We start from the raw sequence: 18,367 nt of genomic DNA, 5'->3' as shown, positions 1-18,367 counted from the left end.
TCATATTAGCTCTTGCTATCCTGCATAGTAACAGAAAAACCATAGACATTTGGAAGACAGGGTCAATACTCTCATTTGTAGGTCTCTTTCTCCCAACTTGTCTGTAGGAGCTCTGTGCTCAATAAATGTATCTAACTGATTGGTAACAAGGAATAATTTGACAGCTTGCCTTTCTGGAAAGTTCTAACGATTGGACTGATAACTCATCTTTTGAATGTGACATAGGTGAGAAAGCAGATATAGTTGCTATCTGTCCTTTGATGGAAGAAGGGCTGGAGAAAGTGGTCTTTCCATTCCTGATGTAATATTTTTTCAACCAAAATTAAGATTTTGCACATAGGGTGGGACAGAATGGATATGAGGGAGGAAATTTGAGGATGCAAAATAGGACTGACAGGAATGATGATCTTTGGAAAAGCTTCTGTACTTGTAGTGTCTTTTTATAACTTTATTTATATTTATATTTTTATTATTATTATTTTTAATGGCGTGTCGCTCTGTTGCCCAGGCTGGAGTGCAGTGACGTGATCTCGGCTCACTGCAACCTCTGTCTTCCAGGTTCCAGCAATTCTCCTGCCTCAGTCTCCTGAGTAGCTGGGACTACAAGCATGTGCCACCACACCTGGCTAATTTTTGTATTTTTAGTAGAGGCAGGGTTTCACCAAGTTGTGCAGGCTGGTCTCAAAGTCCTGACCTCAAGTGATCCACCCACCTTTATATTAGTATATAGTATCCCAGATTCCCAAAGTGCTGGGAATACAGATGTGAGCCACAGTGCCCTGCCTGTAGTGCTTTTTTCTTTTTTTTTCAAATATAAGCCTGGCCAACATGACAAAACCCTGTCTCTACAAAAAATACAAAAATTAGCCTGGCATGGTGGCATACACCTGCAGTCCCAGCTACTTGGGAGCCTGAGGTGGGAAGATCACCTGAGCCTGGGGAGGTTGAGGCTGCAAAAAGCTGTGATTGTGCCACCGCACTCCAACGAAATGAGACCTTGTTTCAAAAAACAAAACAAGAAACTTTATTCCTTAATGTATTTTCCATAGCTCACATTGTAATTTGTCTTTTGCTGCAATTTTTAATTAGGATATGATTCACATAACACAAAATTCACCACTTTTGTGTGCAATTCAATTTTTAAAGTATTTTTTAAAGTATATTCATAATGTGCAACCATTACCACTATCTAATTACAAACATTTCCATCAGTCAGTAGAAATGTCCCCTGCTTTATTCTTTATATTAGTAATCTGAGTCTTCTCTCTTATTTTCTTGGTCAAAGATTTGTCAATTATCTAGCTAATAGTTTGTTGACTTTTTTTTTTGTTTTTTTTTGAGACAGAATCTTGCTTTTTCTCCCAGGCTGGAGTGCAGTGGTGCAATCTCAGCTCACTGCAACCTCCACCTCCCCGGTTCAAGTGATTATCTTGCCTCAGACTCCCAAGTAACTGGGATCACAGGTGCCCTCCACTGCACCCGGCTACTTTTTGTATTTTTTAGGAGAGATGGGGTTTTGCCATCTTGGCCAGGCTGGTCTCGAACTCCTGACCTCAGGTGATCCAACCACCTCGGCCTCCCAAAGTGCTGGGATTACAGGTGTGAGCCACCACGCCTGGCCGTTTGTTGACTTTTTAAAAAAAGAACCGCTGGGTGTGGTGGCTCATGCCTGTAATCCCTAGCACTTTGGGAGGCCGAGGCGGGTGGGTCACTGGAGGTCAGGAGTTTGAGAGCAGCCTGGCCAACATGGCGAAACCCCGTCTCTACCAAAAATATAAAAATTGGCCGGGCGCCTGTAATACCAGCTACTAGGGAGTCTGAGGCTGGAGAATCGTTTGAACCCGGGAGGCTGAGGTTGCAGTGAGCTGAGATCACGCCATTGTACTCCAGCCTGGGCAACAAGAGCAGAACTCTGTCTCAAAAATAAGTAAATAAATAAGCAAATAAAAAAATAATAAAAAGAGAACCCACTTTTGGTTTCATTTGATTTTCTGTAAATTGTCTATTTCTAATTTCTGCTAAAATCTTTATTATTTTCCTTCTGCTTCCTGGTTTGAGTTTCTTTTTTTTTTTTTTTTTTTTTTTTTTTTTGAGACGGAGTCTCGCTCTGTCGCCCAGGCTGGAGTGCAGTGGCCGGATCTCAGCTCACTGCAAGCTCCGCCTCCCGGGTTCACGCCATTCTCCTGCCTCAGCCTCCCGAGTAGCTGGGACCACAGGCGCCCGCCACCTCGCCCGGCTAGTTTTTTGTATTTTTTAGTAGAGACGGGGTTTCACTGTGTTAGCCAGGATGGTCTTGATCTCCTGACCTCGTGATCCACCCTTCTCGGCCTCCCAAAGTGCTGGGATTATAGGCTTGAGCCACCGCGCCCGGCCCCCTGGTTTGAGTTTCATTTGATCTTTTTCAAGTTTTTTAAGGTGAAAGATTATTGATTGGAGAAAGGTAGGCATCTACTGCTATAAATTTCCCTCTGAGCACTGCTTAGCTTCATTCCATAAGTTTTGATAGGTTGTGTTTTCATTTTCATTTATCTCAAAACTACTTTCTCATTGCCTTTCTGATTTATTCTTTGACTCAGTGGTTAAGACAAGGTTGTTTAATTTCCACATAATTAAGAATTTTCTAAATTTCCTTCATTATTCATTTCTAATTTAATTTCATTGTAGTTGGAGAGCATACTTTGTATGATTTCAGTCTTTCAAAATATATTGAGATTTGTTTCGTAGCCTAACATATGGTCTATCCTGGAGAATGTTCCATGTGCATCTGAGATAAATGTGTGCTCTGCTGTTGTTCGGTGGAGTGTTCTGTATATGTTTGTCAGCTCTGGATAGTTTATGATGTTGCTCGTGTCTTCTGTTTCCTTGTGGATCTTCTAACTAATTGTCCTATCCAGTCCCAGCTATTCAGGAGGCGGCTAAGGTGGGAAGATCGCTTGAGCCCAGGAATCTGAGGCTCCAGTAAGCTATGATCTCACCACTGCACTCCAGCCTAGGTATGGAGTGAGACCCTGACCCCAAAGAAAAAAAAAAAAAAGACTTCTGTTATTATGCTGTTTTCCATAGTCTTATGTATTTTTGTTCCTGAATTATTTCATTGTTGCCTTTCTTTGCGTTAAATGGATATTTTTAGTGTGTCATTTTAATATCCTTGTCATTTCTCTTTTCTATAATTTGAATGTGTCCCCAAGAAGTATGAGTTAGAAACTTAATCCCTAATGCAACAGTGTTAGGAGGTGGAGCCTAATGGGAGGTATTAGGTCACTAGGGCTCTCCTTTCAGGACTGGACTAATGCTATAGTGGGAATCGGTTCATTATTGTGGGAGTGGGTTCCTTATCAAAGGATGATTTCAGCCTTCTCTTCCTCTCTCTTTTGCCCCCTCTTTGCCTTCGGCACAGCAAGGTTCTCACAAGATGCCAGTCCTTTGGCCTTGGACTTCCCAGCCTCTAGATCCATGAGCTAATAAGCTTCTGTTGATTAGAAATTACTCAGTGTATGGTATCTTGTTATAACAGCACAAAATGGACTAAGACACTTTTCTTTTTTTTTTTTTTTTTGAGATGGAGTCTCGCTCTGTCATCCAGGCTGGAGTGCAGTGGCGCGATCTCGGCTCCCTGAAAGCTCCGCCTCCCGGGTTCACGCTGTTCTCCTGCCTCAGCCTCCCGAGTAGCTGGGACTACAGGCGCCCGCCACCATGACTGGCCAATTTTTTGTATTTTTAACTGGTTTCACTGTGTTAGCCAGGATGGTCTTGATCTCCTGACCTTGTGATCTGCCCACCTTGGCCTCCCGAAGTGCTGGGATTACAGGTGTGAGCCACCATGCCAAGCCAACTAAGACACTTTTCTAATGATAAATCATCTATTAATCTTACTGAGGATCCTTTTTACATGAGGACCTACTTCTCTCTTGTTGCTTTCATTATACTCTTCACCTTTGGTGTTTGAAAATTTGATTATGATGCATCTAAGTGTGGACCTCTTGTAGTTTATCCCAGTTAGAGTTTGTTGAGCTTCTTAGACCTGTAAATTAATGTTTTTCATCATATTTGGGAGGTTTTCAGCACTCATGTCTTCAAATATTCTTTCGGCCCCTTTCTCTACTTTCTTCCTGGATCTCCTACTATGCATATATTGATTTGTTTGATGATGTTATACGGATTTCTGGGGCTCTATTAATTTTTCTTTATTCTTTTTTCCTTTCTGTTCCACACACTGCATAACTTCAGTTGACCTTGTTTCAAGTACTTCGTTTCTTCTGCTTGCTTAAATATGCTGTTGAGCCCCTCTAGTGAGTTTTTTTTTTTCCCCCTGTAGTTATAGTTGTCAGAATGAGGTCCATTCTGTTCCCTCCACCACCAGGACTGGAGGCTGTTACTTTCATGGCTACCACTGGGCTGGGGGAGGTGGGAAGTGGGACTAAGTTAACATGTCGCAAGTCTCACTATTCTTTATTCTTTTTGTTGTTTTGTAGACATAGTTTTGCTCTGTCACCCAGGCTGGAGCGTAGTGGCACAATTTCGGCTCACTGCAACCTCTGCTTCCAGGGTTCAAGTGATTCTCCTGCCTCAGCCTCCTGAGTAGCTGGGATTATAGGTGCGCACCACCAGGCCTGGCTAATTTTTTGTATTTTTAGTAGAGATGGGGTTTCACCATGTTGGTCAGGCTGGTTTCGAACTCCTGACCTCTAAGTCTCATTATTCTTATTGACACTATGCCATTTTACTTGTGTAAGTCCTCCCTGGGTTGCTGTAAACCTTTGATTATTTTCCAGAGTTCTGGATAAATTAATTTTGGTGAGATTGTGTCACGGCACTCCAGCCTGGGTGACAGAGCAAGACTACGTCTCAAAATAAAAAAAAAAGAAAAAAGAAAAAACAAAACTGAAGACTGAGAGATTAAATTACTTTCTGAATTTAATCTGAAGGTTATGCAGCCCATAAGTGGTAGAGTCAGGTTTTGATCCCAGGTTTTCTGATCCCAAAGCTTGTGGTTTTAATTACTAGGCTACAATGATATAGACTGAACTACCAAATATCACAGGGATCTATGGGAAGAGAAGTATGGACTCAGCTCAGCAAGATCAAATGAGATACATGAAGAGGCAAACTTTTCTATCACATGGAATCTCTCCCAGTGCTGGAGTACATGACTGGCAGACTGTGCTGTGCTTAGGATACCATCAAAGTTATTATATTTCCACCTTGAAAAAATTTAGAAATTTGTTGGGTCTTTCTTTCCCTTTCCCACCCTTCCTTCCCTCCTTCCTTCCCTCCTTCCTTCCCTCCTTCCTTCCTTCCTTCCTTCCTTCCTTCCTTCCTTCCTTCCTTCCTTCCTTCCTTCCTTCCCTTCGTTTCCTTCCTTCCTTTCTCTTTCTTTCCTTTCTTTCTCTCTCTCTTTTTTTCTTTCTTTTGTTCTTTCTCTTTCATTCTTTAGTTCTTTTTTTTTTTCCCCTAGGGTCTTACTCTTTTGCCCAGGCTGTAGTGCAGTGGTGCAATCATGGCTCACTATGACCTCATAATGTAAAACTTTTGTGCTCAAGTTAGCCTATCACCTTAGCTTCCCAAGTAGCTGGGACTACAGGCACACACCACCATGCTCCTGGCTAATTTTCAAATGTTTTTTAGAGCCAAGGTCTCAAACTCTTGGTCTCAAGCAATCCTTCCACCTCAGTCTCCCAAAGTGCTGGGATTATAGACATAAGCTGCTATGCTTGGCCTTGTTAGAGTTTTTAATACTTATTTTACAGCTGAGTTCTATCTATCTATCTATCTATCTATCTATCTATCTATCTATCCATCCATCCATCCATCTATCTATCCATCCATCTATCTATCTATTTATCTATCTATCTATATCACATAATCAGGGGTTCATATCATATTTGCCTCCTTGCTGTCCTTTGAGTATGCTGATCATGCTCCTGCCTTTTGAGGTCTTTGTTATTTCTGTTTGGTTAATGGTTGGGGCCTTGGAAAGTCTTCATCTGATCCTGGGATCTGACCAAGTCTGAGGCCAAATGGCACAGGGCGGACGTCATTCTTTTAACACATTGTAGCAATGACCATACTCCGAAAACATGAGCAGACAGTCACTTTTTCAACAAATATATATTAAGGACCTACTATGGGCTGAGTGCTGTGCTAGGTGATAAGTATGCAATGATATGAGGTGTGCCCAAGAGAATCTGAAAGTATACTTGAAGTTTGTGTACATGTGTGATGGGGGGAGATGTAGGACGGAATTAAGATAAGAGATGGCTTTTTGGAGAAGGTAGCACATGAACTAGGCCATGAATGGCCTTGGATGGGTAGAGCTGGCAGGAATTGATGGACTTGCTTTGCATATAGAATCTAACAAATTGGTGGTATCAAATTCAACTTTTCGGTGTCATTAACAGGAATAGGGAAATTATACTTCTTAGAATTGAATACTCCACATATCTGGAGTCTAATTGGAACCCAGAAAGGTTCTAGAAAGGATTTTGTTGGAGGAATCTGTCTAGATCTTCTCCTGGTCCCCCCTCTCTTTTCCTATTGGCCATCAAAAAAGGACATTCTTAAATTTCATCCCTGGATACAATTTTCCTTAAGGATATTTCACTGAAAGAATAAAAGTCACCAATTTAAGATAAAAAAGAAACTGCTCAAATGTAAAGTATTTGCTTTATATAATGATAATCATTTTCCTTCCTGTTTTTTCTTTTTAAATATGATATTATTATTATTTTTTTGAGACAGAATCTTGCTCTGTCATCCAGGCTGGAGTGCAGTGGCTCGATCTCAGCTCACTGCAAGCTCCGCCTCCTTGGTTCACGCCATTCTCCTGCCTCAGCCTCCTGAGTAGCTGGGGCTACAGGCGCCCACCACCACGCCCGGCTAATTTTTTGTATTTTTAGTAGAGACGGGGTTTCACCGTGTTAGCCAGGATGGTCTTGATCTCCTGACCTCATGATTCACCTGCCTTGGCCTCCCAAATTGCTGGGATTACAGGCGTGAGCCACCGCACCCAGCCGATAATACTATTTTAAAAAGAATCAAAACATTAAATAATTCTCAGCATGACTATTGTATAAGTAAAAGCTAGGAATCAAATTGCAAGAGACAAACATGATCATCTATATGTTAGATTAAAAAAAAGATTGTGACGTCAGCCCTTTTCTTTTGTCATCTGTGACCCTGTGACCTAATTGCAGGGACAGTAGCTGCAGAATGGAAAGAGGTATGTCTTGAGAGTAGCTCATGGTTTAGTTCCACAATTATAAAATGACAGCAGGCTGGGCGTGGTGGTGCACACCTGTAATCCCAGCACTTTGGGAGGCCGAGGTGGGTGGATCACCTGAGGTCAGCATTTCGTGACCAGCCTAACATGGAGAAACCCTGTCTCTACTAAATACAAAAAAATTAGCCAGGTGTGGTGGTGCATGCCTGTAATCTGAGCTACTTGGGAGGCTGAGACAGGAGAATCGCTTGTACCTGGTAGGCGGAGGTTGCAGTGAGCCAAGATTGCACCATTGCACTCCAGCCTGGGCAACAAGAGCGAAACTCCATCTCAAAAACAAAAAACAAAAAACAAAAAAATCACAGCAAACACCTTTTCAAGGCCAGTTATGACCACTGCCTCTCAATCACACACAAAATACCCCCAACCTACTAACAAATCCAGGCATTTTACGAGAGGATGGGTACTGCCTGCTGCTCTGTTCCCTTCCAGGGAGGTGCTCCATGTGTCCCTTCTCTTCCTCCGGGTCATCAGCGGCTGCGCAGATGGCAAGATCAGAATTTACAATTTCCTCAACGGGAACTGTATGAAGGTGATAAAAGCCAATGGCAGAGGCGATCCTGTGCTGTCCTTCTTTATTCAGGGCAACAGGTGGGTGGTAGGTGCGGAGGTCAGAACTGTGAGTGATTCCGTTTGATTTTTTCCTGCCTTGGGATACCAGCCCTGGATTTGCTGTCAGGAGAAGACAGTGTGCAGTGACTCTCTACAATTTTGGCTTAGTTCCACAATTATAAAATGGTTTAGTTCCACAATTATAAAATGACAGCATACTGGGCGCGGTGGTGCATGCCTGTTTTGGTGGAGCAACAGTCTTGTTGTGGGGACTAACAGGGCTTTGCACAAAACTTAGTAATTAGGAAGCAATCATGGTTCATTTTGACTTCTTTTTTTTTTTTGAGACATAGTTTCACTCTGTCGCACAGGCTGGAGTGCAGTGGTGCGATCTTGGCTCACTGCAACCTCTGCCTCCCGGGTTCAAGCAATTCTCTGCCTCAGTCTGCCAAGTAGCTGGGATTACAGGCGCCCACCAATATGCCCAGCTAATTTTTAGTATTTTTAGTAGAGACGGGGTTTCACCATCTTGGCCAGGCTGATCTTGAACTCCCGACCTCGTGATCCACCTGCCACGGCCTCCCAAAGCTCTGGGATTACAGGTGTGAGCCACCATGCCCGGCCTGTTTTAACTCTTAATTTATCCTGGGTATTTGTGGGAATTGCAGTGAGTGCAACATAACGCTTCTGTAAGGACCACAGTTCTACCAACGTGCAGCCCCTGCTTGCTCTTTGATCATGCCTTTGGCTGCCTGAGAGCTCTCTCAGCTAGCTATCTTTGATGCCTCACTTCTAATGCAAACAGACATATAGGAGGGTGGGGGGTGGCAGCAGCAGGGGGTACAGTGCGGGGGAGCTGAGCTGGTGAGCTTACAAAACCAGTACCATGACTGACTGCATTGTATATAGTACTGTGCTTATATATGCATAGATTCAGGGTGCTATTATAGGAAAAAAACCAAATAGAACTAACCTGTAAATTCTACTTCAAGCTCACTCGAGACATCACTTAATGTCCCTGAACCATATTGCCTTCCTTTTAGTGAAACTTCATTAGTATTTATTTACCATCTTAAAGAGGGCAGCCTGGTGATAAGCCTCAATTAATGAACACTTTTCAGTCATGCTGTTTTAAAAAAAAAAAAAAAAAAAAAAAAGCTCTGACCGGTTTGCACTCACAGCATCCAAAGAAAGGTGTTTTCCTTTCAGCTTGAGTCTAAAAGGGATTTCTTATTGGCATGACACCCCGCATTCCATTCCAGCAGTTCCAGCCAAAACAAGTTACTTTTCTAGAGAGTTTATGCTGTTGGTTAAGGTCTTAACATTGCAGCCTTTGGAGCAGAAAGAAACCTGCCAGAGTGTTTTCATTTCTTGTTTACAGTTAAGGGAAGAGCACAGAAAGGTGAAAGCTGCTCGCTTGTAAAACTGGTGGGTTGGGAAGGCAGTGCTGCGGGGGCACAGGCAGGGGACAGGGAGGGCAAGCTCTGGAGCTCTCTGTCTACGGAGCATACAAGTGGGGAGTAGAGAAGTTAGAAATCATCTAACTTTATAAAGTACAGATGTTCTGTCTACATCTAGAGTGTGTGCAGAGATCCTGGAGTGACAGCATGGAGTGTGTGGTGTCTGTGTGGAGGGTCTGTGAAGGAGAGGAGTCCTCCCCATGAGAGAGCTTTCCTTATTCCCAGCAGCAATAGTAATATTGGGTTTTGAAGCTGTGCTTGAAACAAACAAACAAAAACAGTGAATTTCAAGACATCTGTGTGCAGAGTACCTTCTTGGCACCCTAGGTACTTGGCACTCACTCCAGGAACAGAAATTCATTTAAAAGCATTTTAACTTGAGGCCAAGCGCAGTGGCTCATGCCTGTAATTCCAGCACTTTGGGAGGCTGAGGCGGGTGGATCATTGAGTCCTGGAGTTTGAGACCAGCCTGGGCAACATGGTGAAACCCTGTCTCTACTGAAAACACAAAATGAGCTGGGCGTGGTGGTGCGCGCCTGTAGTCCCAGCTACTCAGGAGTTGAGGCACGAGAATCGCTTGAACCCAGGAGGCGAGGTGAGATCATGCAGTCAGCAGAGATCATGCCATTGCACTCCAGCCTGGGCGACAAAGCGAGACTCCCTCTCACAATAAAAAAAAATAGAAAAAAATAAAAAAAGCATTTTAACTTGAGAAGTGAAACAATCAGAACATATGTGCCCCAATCATGTTTATTTTTTAAAGAAAAGAGTGATAAAGCTAACGACTCCTGCTGCATGGCCTGGTAACTTTCACCACTCTCCACCCTCCAGCCGCCTACACTACTAGTCTGTTTGGTCATTACCTGGGCACTGTTCCCTTGGTCTAAAGACTAGGTGGGATGGTAATTGCAGTGCATCTTTCGGTGGCCTCCACACTCCTTTTGTGGACAACCCTGTTGTTTCGGTTCCAGGATGGTGGTCAACACAGAGAGCAATGTTCTCATGTTCCAGTTTGAACACATAAAGTGGCAGTATGCCATGGAAAAAACAAAACAAAAGAATAAGAAGGAGAAAGAGGAGGAAAAAGAAGAAAACAGCCTCATGGAAATTCTCTCTAAGTCTAATATGCAGGTTCACAGCCCAAGAGAATCTGTATCCAGTAAACAAACTGTGATCCAAGAGCTCCTACCGAGCAAACCTCCCAAGTCCCGAGTACTCCTGAAGCCGGCCAAGTTCTCTTCAGGTAAAGAACGGAAATACCAGCAAGTTCAGTGATAACCCACACAGCAGATCGGGTTTGGTCGGGGTGGTGGGAGCGGGGAGGACTGGTTCCTTTATGGAATATTTTGGCCAATGGTTTCCTGAGGATATATATGCTAACCCTCCAGGAAGGTAGGAGCCATTCTCTCTGATCCGCCAAACAATTTATCACCCAGTTAACAGGAACCTTCTGGTTTGCAAGATCTAGATTTTCTTTCTTTCCTTCCTTCCTTCCTTCCTTCCTTCCTTCCTTCCTTCCTTTCCTTCCTTTCCTTCTTTTTTTTTTTTTTTTTTTTTTTTTGACAGAGTTTTGCTGCTGTTGCCCAGGCTGGAGTGCAACGGCGCGATCTTGGCTCACCGCAACCTCTGCCTCCCAGGTTCAAGCGATTCTCCTGCATCAGCCTCCCAGGTAGCTAGGATTACAGGCATGAGCCACCACGACTGGCTAATTTTGTATTTTTTTTTAGTAGAGACGGGGTTTTTCCATGTTGATCAGGCTGGTCTCAAACTCCCGACCTCAGGTGATCCTCCTGCCTCAGCCTCCCAAAGTGCTGGGATTACAGGTGTGGGCCACTGCGCCCGGCCTGCAAAAGCAAGATTTTCAAATAATCTTTGCACATTAGATAAGACTAGCTTTAATACTTACTAATGAAACAAAAAGCGAGCAACCAATACCCCCAACCCCCCAAATTTAAAACATATATTACAAAACTATTTCTTCAAGACAGAGACAGAAGTTGTTATAAGCAGAAAAATGATCTATGCAGAATGTTTTTAGATCTGAGAGATAATATTTGTAGCTGGAAAAATCTTACATATAAAGCAGGTGTGTGTGCGTTTGTGTGTGTGTATGTAGGTGGGGGTGCAGGCATGGCCAATGCCATTTATAAGACATCCAAAGAATAAATTATGTGTGGGTTAGAGTAGCAAGACTCCTTCCTTATTCCAGCCCTATATTTGGCAGGTGAAATTGGATCCACAGATCTATAGAGAAAACTATAAATCACCCCCAAGCATATCACACTACAAATAGTCAGCTATCTCTTGAGAGGAGGGAACTGAGACTGTTAGCTAATGCTTAACAGCAGGAAAAGTGGGTCGGAGGGGGAGTCAGGCTGCGATCTAGGCCTTAGACTTGCCAACCTAAAATAATCAAAAGATTCAGGATCTAACTAAAAGAGTTTATCCAAGTGCAAAGTTTGAGGGCAGCATCCAGGGACACCAAAGACTAGTGACCAGTGCTCCTGGAGTGGGGAAAAGCGAACATCCTTTAAACAGACAAAAACAGAGGTGCTGAACAGAATTCAATTTTCCATACAAAGGCTAACATACAGATGTAAGACTAGATTGGCTACTATTGATGACCTCTAATGGTTGCTTAGCATTCTGCTGTAAAGAGGTGACAATCACAAGGGGAGTTGCTTCACATTCTGGTGTAAAGAGGTGACAATCACATCATTTAGTCTCGGTTTCAATGAAGAATAGGGAGTCTGGTTAATGGAAAAGACCTCAGCACAGAGGTCTGGAAGCAGGAAAACAGCTGTGCTATGTGACTCAGTTTCCAGGGCTTCACTTTTCCCTGTCACATAGTCAATTTAGAAGGTTGTTACACTCTCTTTATTTTCACGGACTCCAGGTAACTACTTGGTTTCATACGACAATAAACAATATGGTGTTTGGTAGAAAAATACAGTTAGACGGAAGAGATATAAGTTCCAGTGTTTGGTTGCACAGTAGGATGACTACAATTAACAATAATGTATAGCCGGGTGCAGTGACTCACGCCTGTAATCCCAGCACTTTGGGAGGCTGAGGCAGGTGGATCACCTGAGGTCAGGAGTTTGAGACCAGCCTGATAAACATGAAGAAACCCCGTCTCTACTAAAAATACAAAAAAATTAGCCGGGCGTGGTGGTGCATGCCTGTAATTCCAGCCTTACTCGGGAAGTGGAGGCAGGAGAATCCCGTGAACAGGGAAGTGGAGGTTGCAGTGACCGAGATCGTGCCACTGCCCTCCAGCCTGGGCAACAGGAGCAAAACTGCATCTTAAAAACAAACAAACAAAAAACCAATAATGTATTGTATATTTCAAAATAGCTAGAGGAGAAGATTTGGAATGTTCCCAACACAAAGAGATGATAAATGTTTAAGATGACAGATATCCTAATTATCTTGATCTGATCATTACACATTTTATGCATGTCTCAAAATATCACATGTACTCCATAATTATGTATAATAATGTACCCATAAAAAACAAGATGGTGATATTTTGTATAAAAATCAGTCCAATTATCAGCCCCAATTATGATTGATTATATTATTTTATGCCCTAATTGAAGTATATAATGACTACAGCTTCTTCCTCAATCTCAATTTAGCAGTGTTAATAGAGGAACCTCAAAGTCAAGGAAAGTCAAAATCACCCCGAAGAGATGGTAAAAAGAGAGTTTATTCTGTTCATAAGGGAACAAGTGGCATGGATGGTGGGCAGGAGAATTTGGAAGCAAAATCCATAGCAGGAGATAAGACAAACAGTGATACTTAATTCTGAATTAGTGGCAACTCTCTCTCTCTCTCTAGTTTCCTATCGTTTTCCAGCAGGCCACTACCTTTGCTTATCTTTGAGAATCTGGAATGAATACAATGCCTGGCTTCTCCCAAGAGTGACTGGTTTTCCTTAATTGTCCCTTTTCTGACTTGAGGCCACAGAGGGAGAACTTTTTTCCAGTTTTTGGCTGACAGCCTGCCTGTGTTCCCTGCCAGCTTCCTCACTTCTTGGACTGTTATGTCATCAAGCTGAGAAATGGGCACAATAAAAGAGAGAACAGGCAGTTGAGGCTGGTTTCAGGGAGCATTTTAAGAGACTTTATTAGGAACGAGAGAGATTGGGGGCAGGTGCTATATATGTGAGATAAGGAGATAAGGGAGAGAGAGAGAGAGAGATGGGGATGTGCCTTTTAAGAAGGGTTGCTGGGATGGGCATGGTGGCTCATGCGTGTAATTCCAGTACTTTGGGAGGCCAAGGCGGGAGGATTCCTTGAGGCCAGGAGTTGGAGACCAGCCTGGGCCACTTAGCGAGACCCTTATCTTTAAAAACAATTTTAAAAATTGGCCAGATATGGTAGTACACACCTCCTAGCTACTCAGGAAGCTAAGGCAGGAGGATCCTTTGAGCCCAGGAGTTTGACGTTACAGTGAGCTATGATTGCACCACTGGGTGATAGTGACACCTAGTCTCTTACAAAAAAAAAGTGGCCAGGCGTGGTGGCTCATGCCTGTAATCCCAGCACTTTAGGAGGCTGAGGTGGGCGGATTGCCTGAGGTGAGGAGGTCGAGACCAGTCTGGCCAACATGGTGAAACCCCATCTCTACTAAAAGTATAAAAAAAGTAGCCGGGCGTGGTGGCATGTGCCTGTAATCCCAGCTACCTGGGAGGCTGGGGCAGGGGAATTGCTTGAACCAGAGACGGGTGGGGTTGCAGTGAGCCGAGATCATGCCACTGCAACTCCGGTCTGGGTGACAGACCAAAACTCCATCTAAAAAAAAAAAAAGGTTTCTAGACATCATGACTCATGACTGGGATGTCCCTTTGTTATTTTTTAAGGACATAGGTAAAAATTTAAAATGTCTTTCAAATATTTTTGACTAGTGTAATAGTGTTTCTTTGGAACAAACTCTGTGCAGAGACTGGTTTCAAGGTGAGGGGAAAACAATTGTTTTATGAGGGCTGTGCTAACAATGGGCATCCTTGTATAAACCTATGTCAGTGTACAGGTACAGGTATACCTGAAGGGTAAAGTCCTACGAGTGAAATTGCTAAGCCAAAGGGTAAGTGCATTCAAAAACTAGAAAGATATTGCCAACGTTGTCCTGAAAAATATTATATTAATTTACACTCCCACAAGCAATGTATGGGAGACCCCACTGCATCTGTGCCAACTCTGGGAGTTAGCTGGCATTTTGTACTTCCTTGTATAAATAAACATGGTGTCTGCATTTTCTTCTAGGTTGATCATTGACAAACTAAATGTCCACCAACAGGCAATGGCTAATTAATAAAAAATCTATTGTATGGAATATTATATATGGCTAAAAGTTGTATGATGAGGATTTGTATATACGAACTCAGAAAGCGATCCACAATACATTATCATTTGAAAAAAGACAAATTAATAAACAATGAGCTCATCATAATTCCTTTTTTTATAAAAGGAGAAAACTTCTCTTTTTGAGTTTGCAAGGAGAATAGGGAAGATTTTGACATCTTGATTTCACTTTTTTTTTTTTTTTTTTTTTGAGATAGAGTCTCACTCTGTTGCCTAGGCTGCAGTGGAGTGGCAGCATCTTGGCTTACTGCAACCTCTGCTTCCTGAGTTCAAGCAATTCTCCTGCCTCAGCCTCCAGAGTAGCTGGGATTACAGGTGCCTGCCACCACACCCGGCTAATTTTTTTGTATTTTTAGTACAGACAGGGTTTTTCCATGTTGGTCAGGCTAGTCTCAAACTCCTGACCTCAGGTGATCTACCCACCTAGGCCTCCCAAAGTGCTGGGATTACAGGCGTGAGCCATCGCACCTGGCCTGAAGACAGGTTTTATTTTGGGCAACATTCAAGATTATTTGGAGTCAAATTCGATTAATAAGGTAAAGATCAAATTTTGCAATATAATTATTGTTGAAAAATACAGTTATGCTACTATAAATTTATTAAGATCTGCTTTGTGTGAATCATAAATGAGATGTGAAGATAATTCCCAACTTCACATTTTCTTTTTTTTTGAGACGGAGTCTTGCTCTGTCGCCTAGGCTGGAGTGCAGTGGCACGACCTGGGCTTACTGCAAGCTCCACCTCCCGGGTTCATGCCATTCTCCTGCCTCAGCCTCCTGAGTAGTTGGGACTACAGGTGCACGCCGCCACGCCTGGCTAATTTTTTGTATTTTTAGTAGACAGGGGGTTTCACTGTGTTAGCCAGGATGGTCTGGATCTCCTGACCTCATGATCCGCCTGCCTCGGCCTCCCAACGTGCTGGGATTACAGGCGTGAGCCACTGCTCCCGGCCCCAACTTCACATTTTCAAAAATAAGTAGAGCATCGAAATCACATGTTGCCTTCAAAATATGCACACTTAGAGGCGAATATACACTTTACTCAATACTAGCATTTTATTTAAAACTAGTTTTATTAAATCGTTTCTAGTATCAGCATTTCTAATACGACTGAGGATGCCTGCCTGTATGGTGGCATACCTGTTGGACAACAAAGACCTCAATGTGCTTTGAAGTCTGAATGCCCAAGTACTTAATACATACGTACTTAATATTTTTCACAGAATGCCGATTTTTTTTCATTTTCTTTTTTTGAAGAAGCAGATGATGTGGAGAAAGCACAAAAACAAGGACAATTGGAAACTCCTGAAAACCTGCTCAATCACCCAAAGAAAAAGTCTTGGAAAATTCCTATGTCACCTGACCAATTCCTCCTGACTGTCAGCGCCCTGCAGCAAGCCCATAATTCCGGGAAATTCGCCTATCCCTGTAGGCCCCGAACAGAAATTATTGATGTCTGGGGACCTTCAATTTCACACCCAAGGAAGGTCTTGAATTTCAAAGGAAAATCAATCCAACATGCAGTTGATCAGTTGAGATTGAGCAATCCTCCTATAGATGTGAAACAAACCAGTATTCCCCTTGAAATCCAGAAACTGCAGCCCAACTTGAAGATCTCTTTGCACAGTCCCAGTGTCCAGTCCACCTTGCCGCAGCCCATGATTATCCGCTCCAGGTTCTCTCGCAGCTTAAAGGGTGGAGACCAAGTGACCAGTTCAATTGAAAGGGCAGTGTGCAGTCCCCTGACCAGTATGCAGGTCATTAAACCAAACCGCATGCTAGCTCCACAAGTGGGCACAGCCACCCTGTCTCTTCACAAAGAACGGCCTCGCATCTACACAGCCCTTGATCCCCTTAGAGTGAACACTGAGTTCGTGCTGTTGACCGTGAAGGAGGAGAAAGAGCACCAGGAAGCCAAGATGAAGGAATATCAGGCCAGGGAGTCCACTGGAGTGGTTGATCCAGGAAAAGCCAGCAAAGCTGCATGGATCAGGAAAATCAAAGGCCTGCCTATTGATAATTTCATGAAGCAAGGGAAAACAGCGGCCCCTGAACTTGGACAAAATGTATTTATCTGAACCAGCCTTGGGAAATTACAATGTTTTGCAATAAACAGCCAAGTGGATGTTGCTATTTGGCCTTTTTCTTTTCTTTTCTTTTCTTTTTTTTTTTTTTGACTGTTCTCTTCCTGGTAATTAATGTGGGAACTCCCAGTTAGCTTCCTCTGAGCCAAATATCTGATATCATCAAAATAAGAAAACAGAAGGAGGTTGGGTGAGATTAGCATCTGTACTCCCACTGAAAAAAATTTAGTAAGCATTAGGAAAGCCCAGTTTCGTTGAAGGGGGATGGGGAGACGATCATTGGAAATTAGATACCATTCATCACTATCAATTTAGTGCTATTAGTTCTTCCGGCAAATGAAGTTATGGGATTATATCAGGGTAATGCATTGGAGTTTTCTGGTATTTTTGCATAGAAGCCTGATGAAATCCATTAAGAATTTAAAAGGGGAAGCCCTTAATGGGGTTGACCTGTTGCATTTGACGACATTGAGCTTTTCCTTCTCAGGGCTAACTCCTAAGGAAGAGAATTAGCATAATATCCTCTGTACAAAGAGGGCCAGTACCATCAAGGGCATTGAGGTTTCTGCTTAAACCTTTGGACTATGGTGTCAGGGACCAGGTAATTTAGAAGACTGCAGCCCACTGAGCTATGGCCCATCAGAAAGTTCAAGCCTTGGCCAGGCGCGGTGGCTCATGCCTGGAATCCCAGCACTTTGGGAGTCTGAGGCGGGTGGATCACCTGTGGTCAGGAGTTCGAGACTAGCCTGACCATCGTGGTGAAACCTCGTTTCTACTAAAAATACAAAATGAGCTTTAACAACTAGCTATTAAAAATTAAAAGACGGTAATGAATTAAAACAGAATGCCTTAAAAAACAAAAACACCACAAAACTCCACAGCACTGAGTGGACCACTGAAAACCTGCCATGGGCAGGCTGGATGTACAGGCCCCAAATTTGTCAGCTTTTCATCTCCAAGGGCATGAATGCGATTGTGCTGCCGAACTTTCTCGCCTTTGAGAAACGCGTGTGTGTTTCTTCCCCTTTCATTATTAGAATATTAGGTTTTAAATGGCACTGGCAAACAACCACGTAATATTTGTTATTTTAATAGAGAAAATCCCTTCAATCAAGGAAACGTGCAAATATCACTATGCCAACAGCAGCAGTCTGACTAGGACAGACAGATAGGATACTGTCATCATCACCGTTTCAAAAATGACTTAACGCCCCTCAATTTCACATCCTTTGTTCAGGCAAGATCACACATGAGCTGCTGGACTTAAAACAGTAATAAGAATAACGACTCCCATTTACTAGTAAGGAAACCATTATCATCCCCACTTTACGACTGACGAAAGAAGTACATAAAGGTTGGTGATATGATTGGCAATAGAGGACACAGGCGTCCAAGCTCCAGGGTGCAAGGTGTCAACTCCTATTTCTTAGTTTCCTGGCGTCTAAGGTTATACCTCCCATAATGCCATCCATTACTTACTCTAGAGTTCTCCTGCCTTGTTTTTCTTAACGTTTTACTTCTTCGCAAGCACATATTTTAAAAAGTTGTTTCTACAATTTAAAGTACAAACGTAATACTGTACAGGAGTACGTCTTTGTAAAATATTCAAAGAAAATTAAGTTAT

General features: G+C 42.9%; 1 protein-coding gene across 1 annotated transcript in view; it reads left to right on the top strand.

The window, feature by feature from the left end:
• Positions 1 to 16,792, top strand: part of FBXW10B (F-box and WD repeat domain containing 10B) — a 42,648-nt gene extending 25,856 nt beyond the window's left edge. The window contains exons 11-13 of the mRNA XM_008010444.3: positions 7,712 to 7,870; positions 10,263 to 10,534; positions 15,917 to 16,792. Coding sequence (XP_008008635.3) covers positions 7,712 to 7,870; positions 10,263 to 10,534; positions 15,917 to 16,737 — 1,252 coding nt within the window. The 3' untranslated portion in view covers positions 16,738 to 16,792. The remainder of the gene's footprint in view (positions 1 to 7,711; positions 7,871 to 10,262; positions 10,535 to 15,916) is intronic.
• Positions 16,793 to 18,367: the final 1,575 nt, after the last annotated feature.

The sequence above is a fragment of the Chlorocebus sabaeus genome, chromosome 16, assembly GCF_047675955.1.
Source record: "Chlorocebus sabaeus isolate Y175 chromosome 16, mChlSab1.0.hap1, whole genome shotgun sequence".
NCBI lineage: Eukaryota > Metazoa > Chordata > Mammalia > Primates > Cercopithecidae > Chlorocebus > Chlorocebus sabaeus.
The sequence above is the reverse complement of the archived record's forward strand: the minus strand, read 5'-3'. Positions and strand labels throughout refer to the sequence as shown.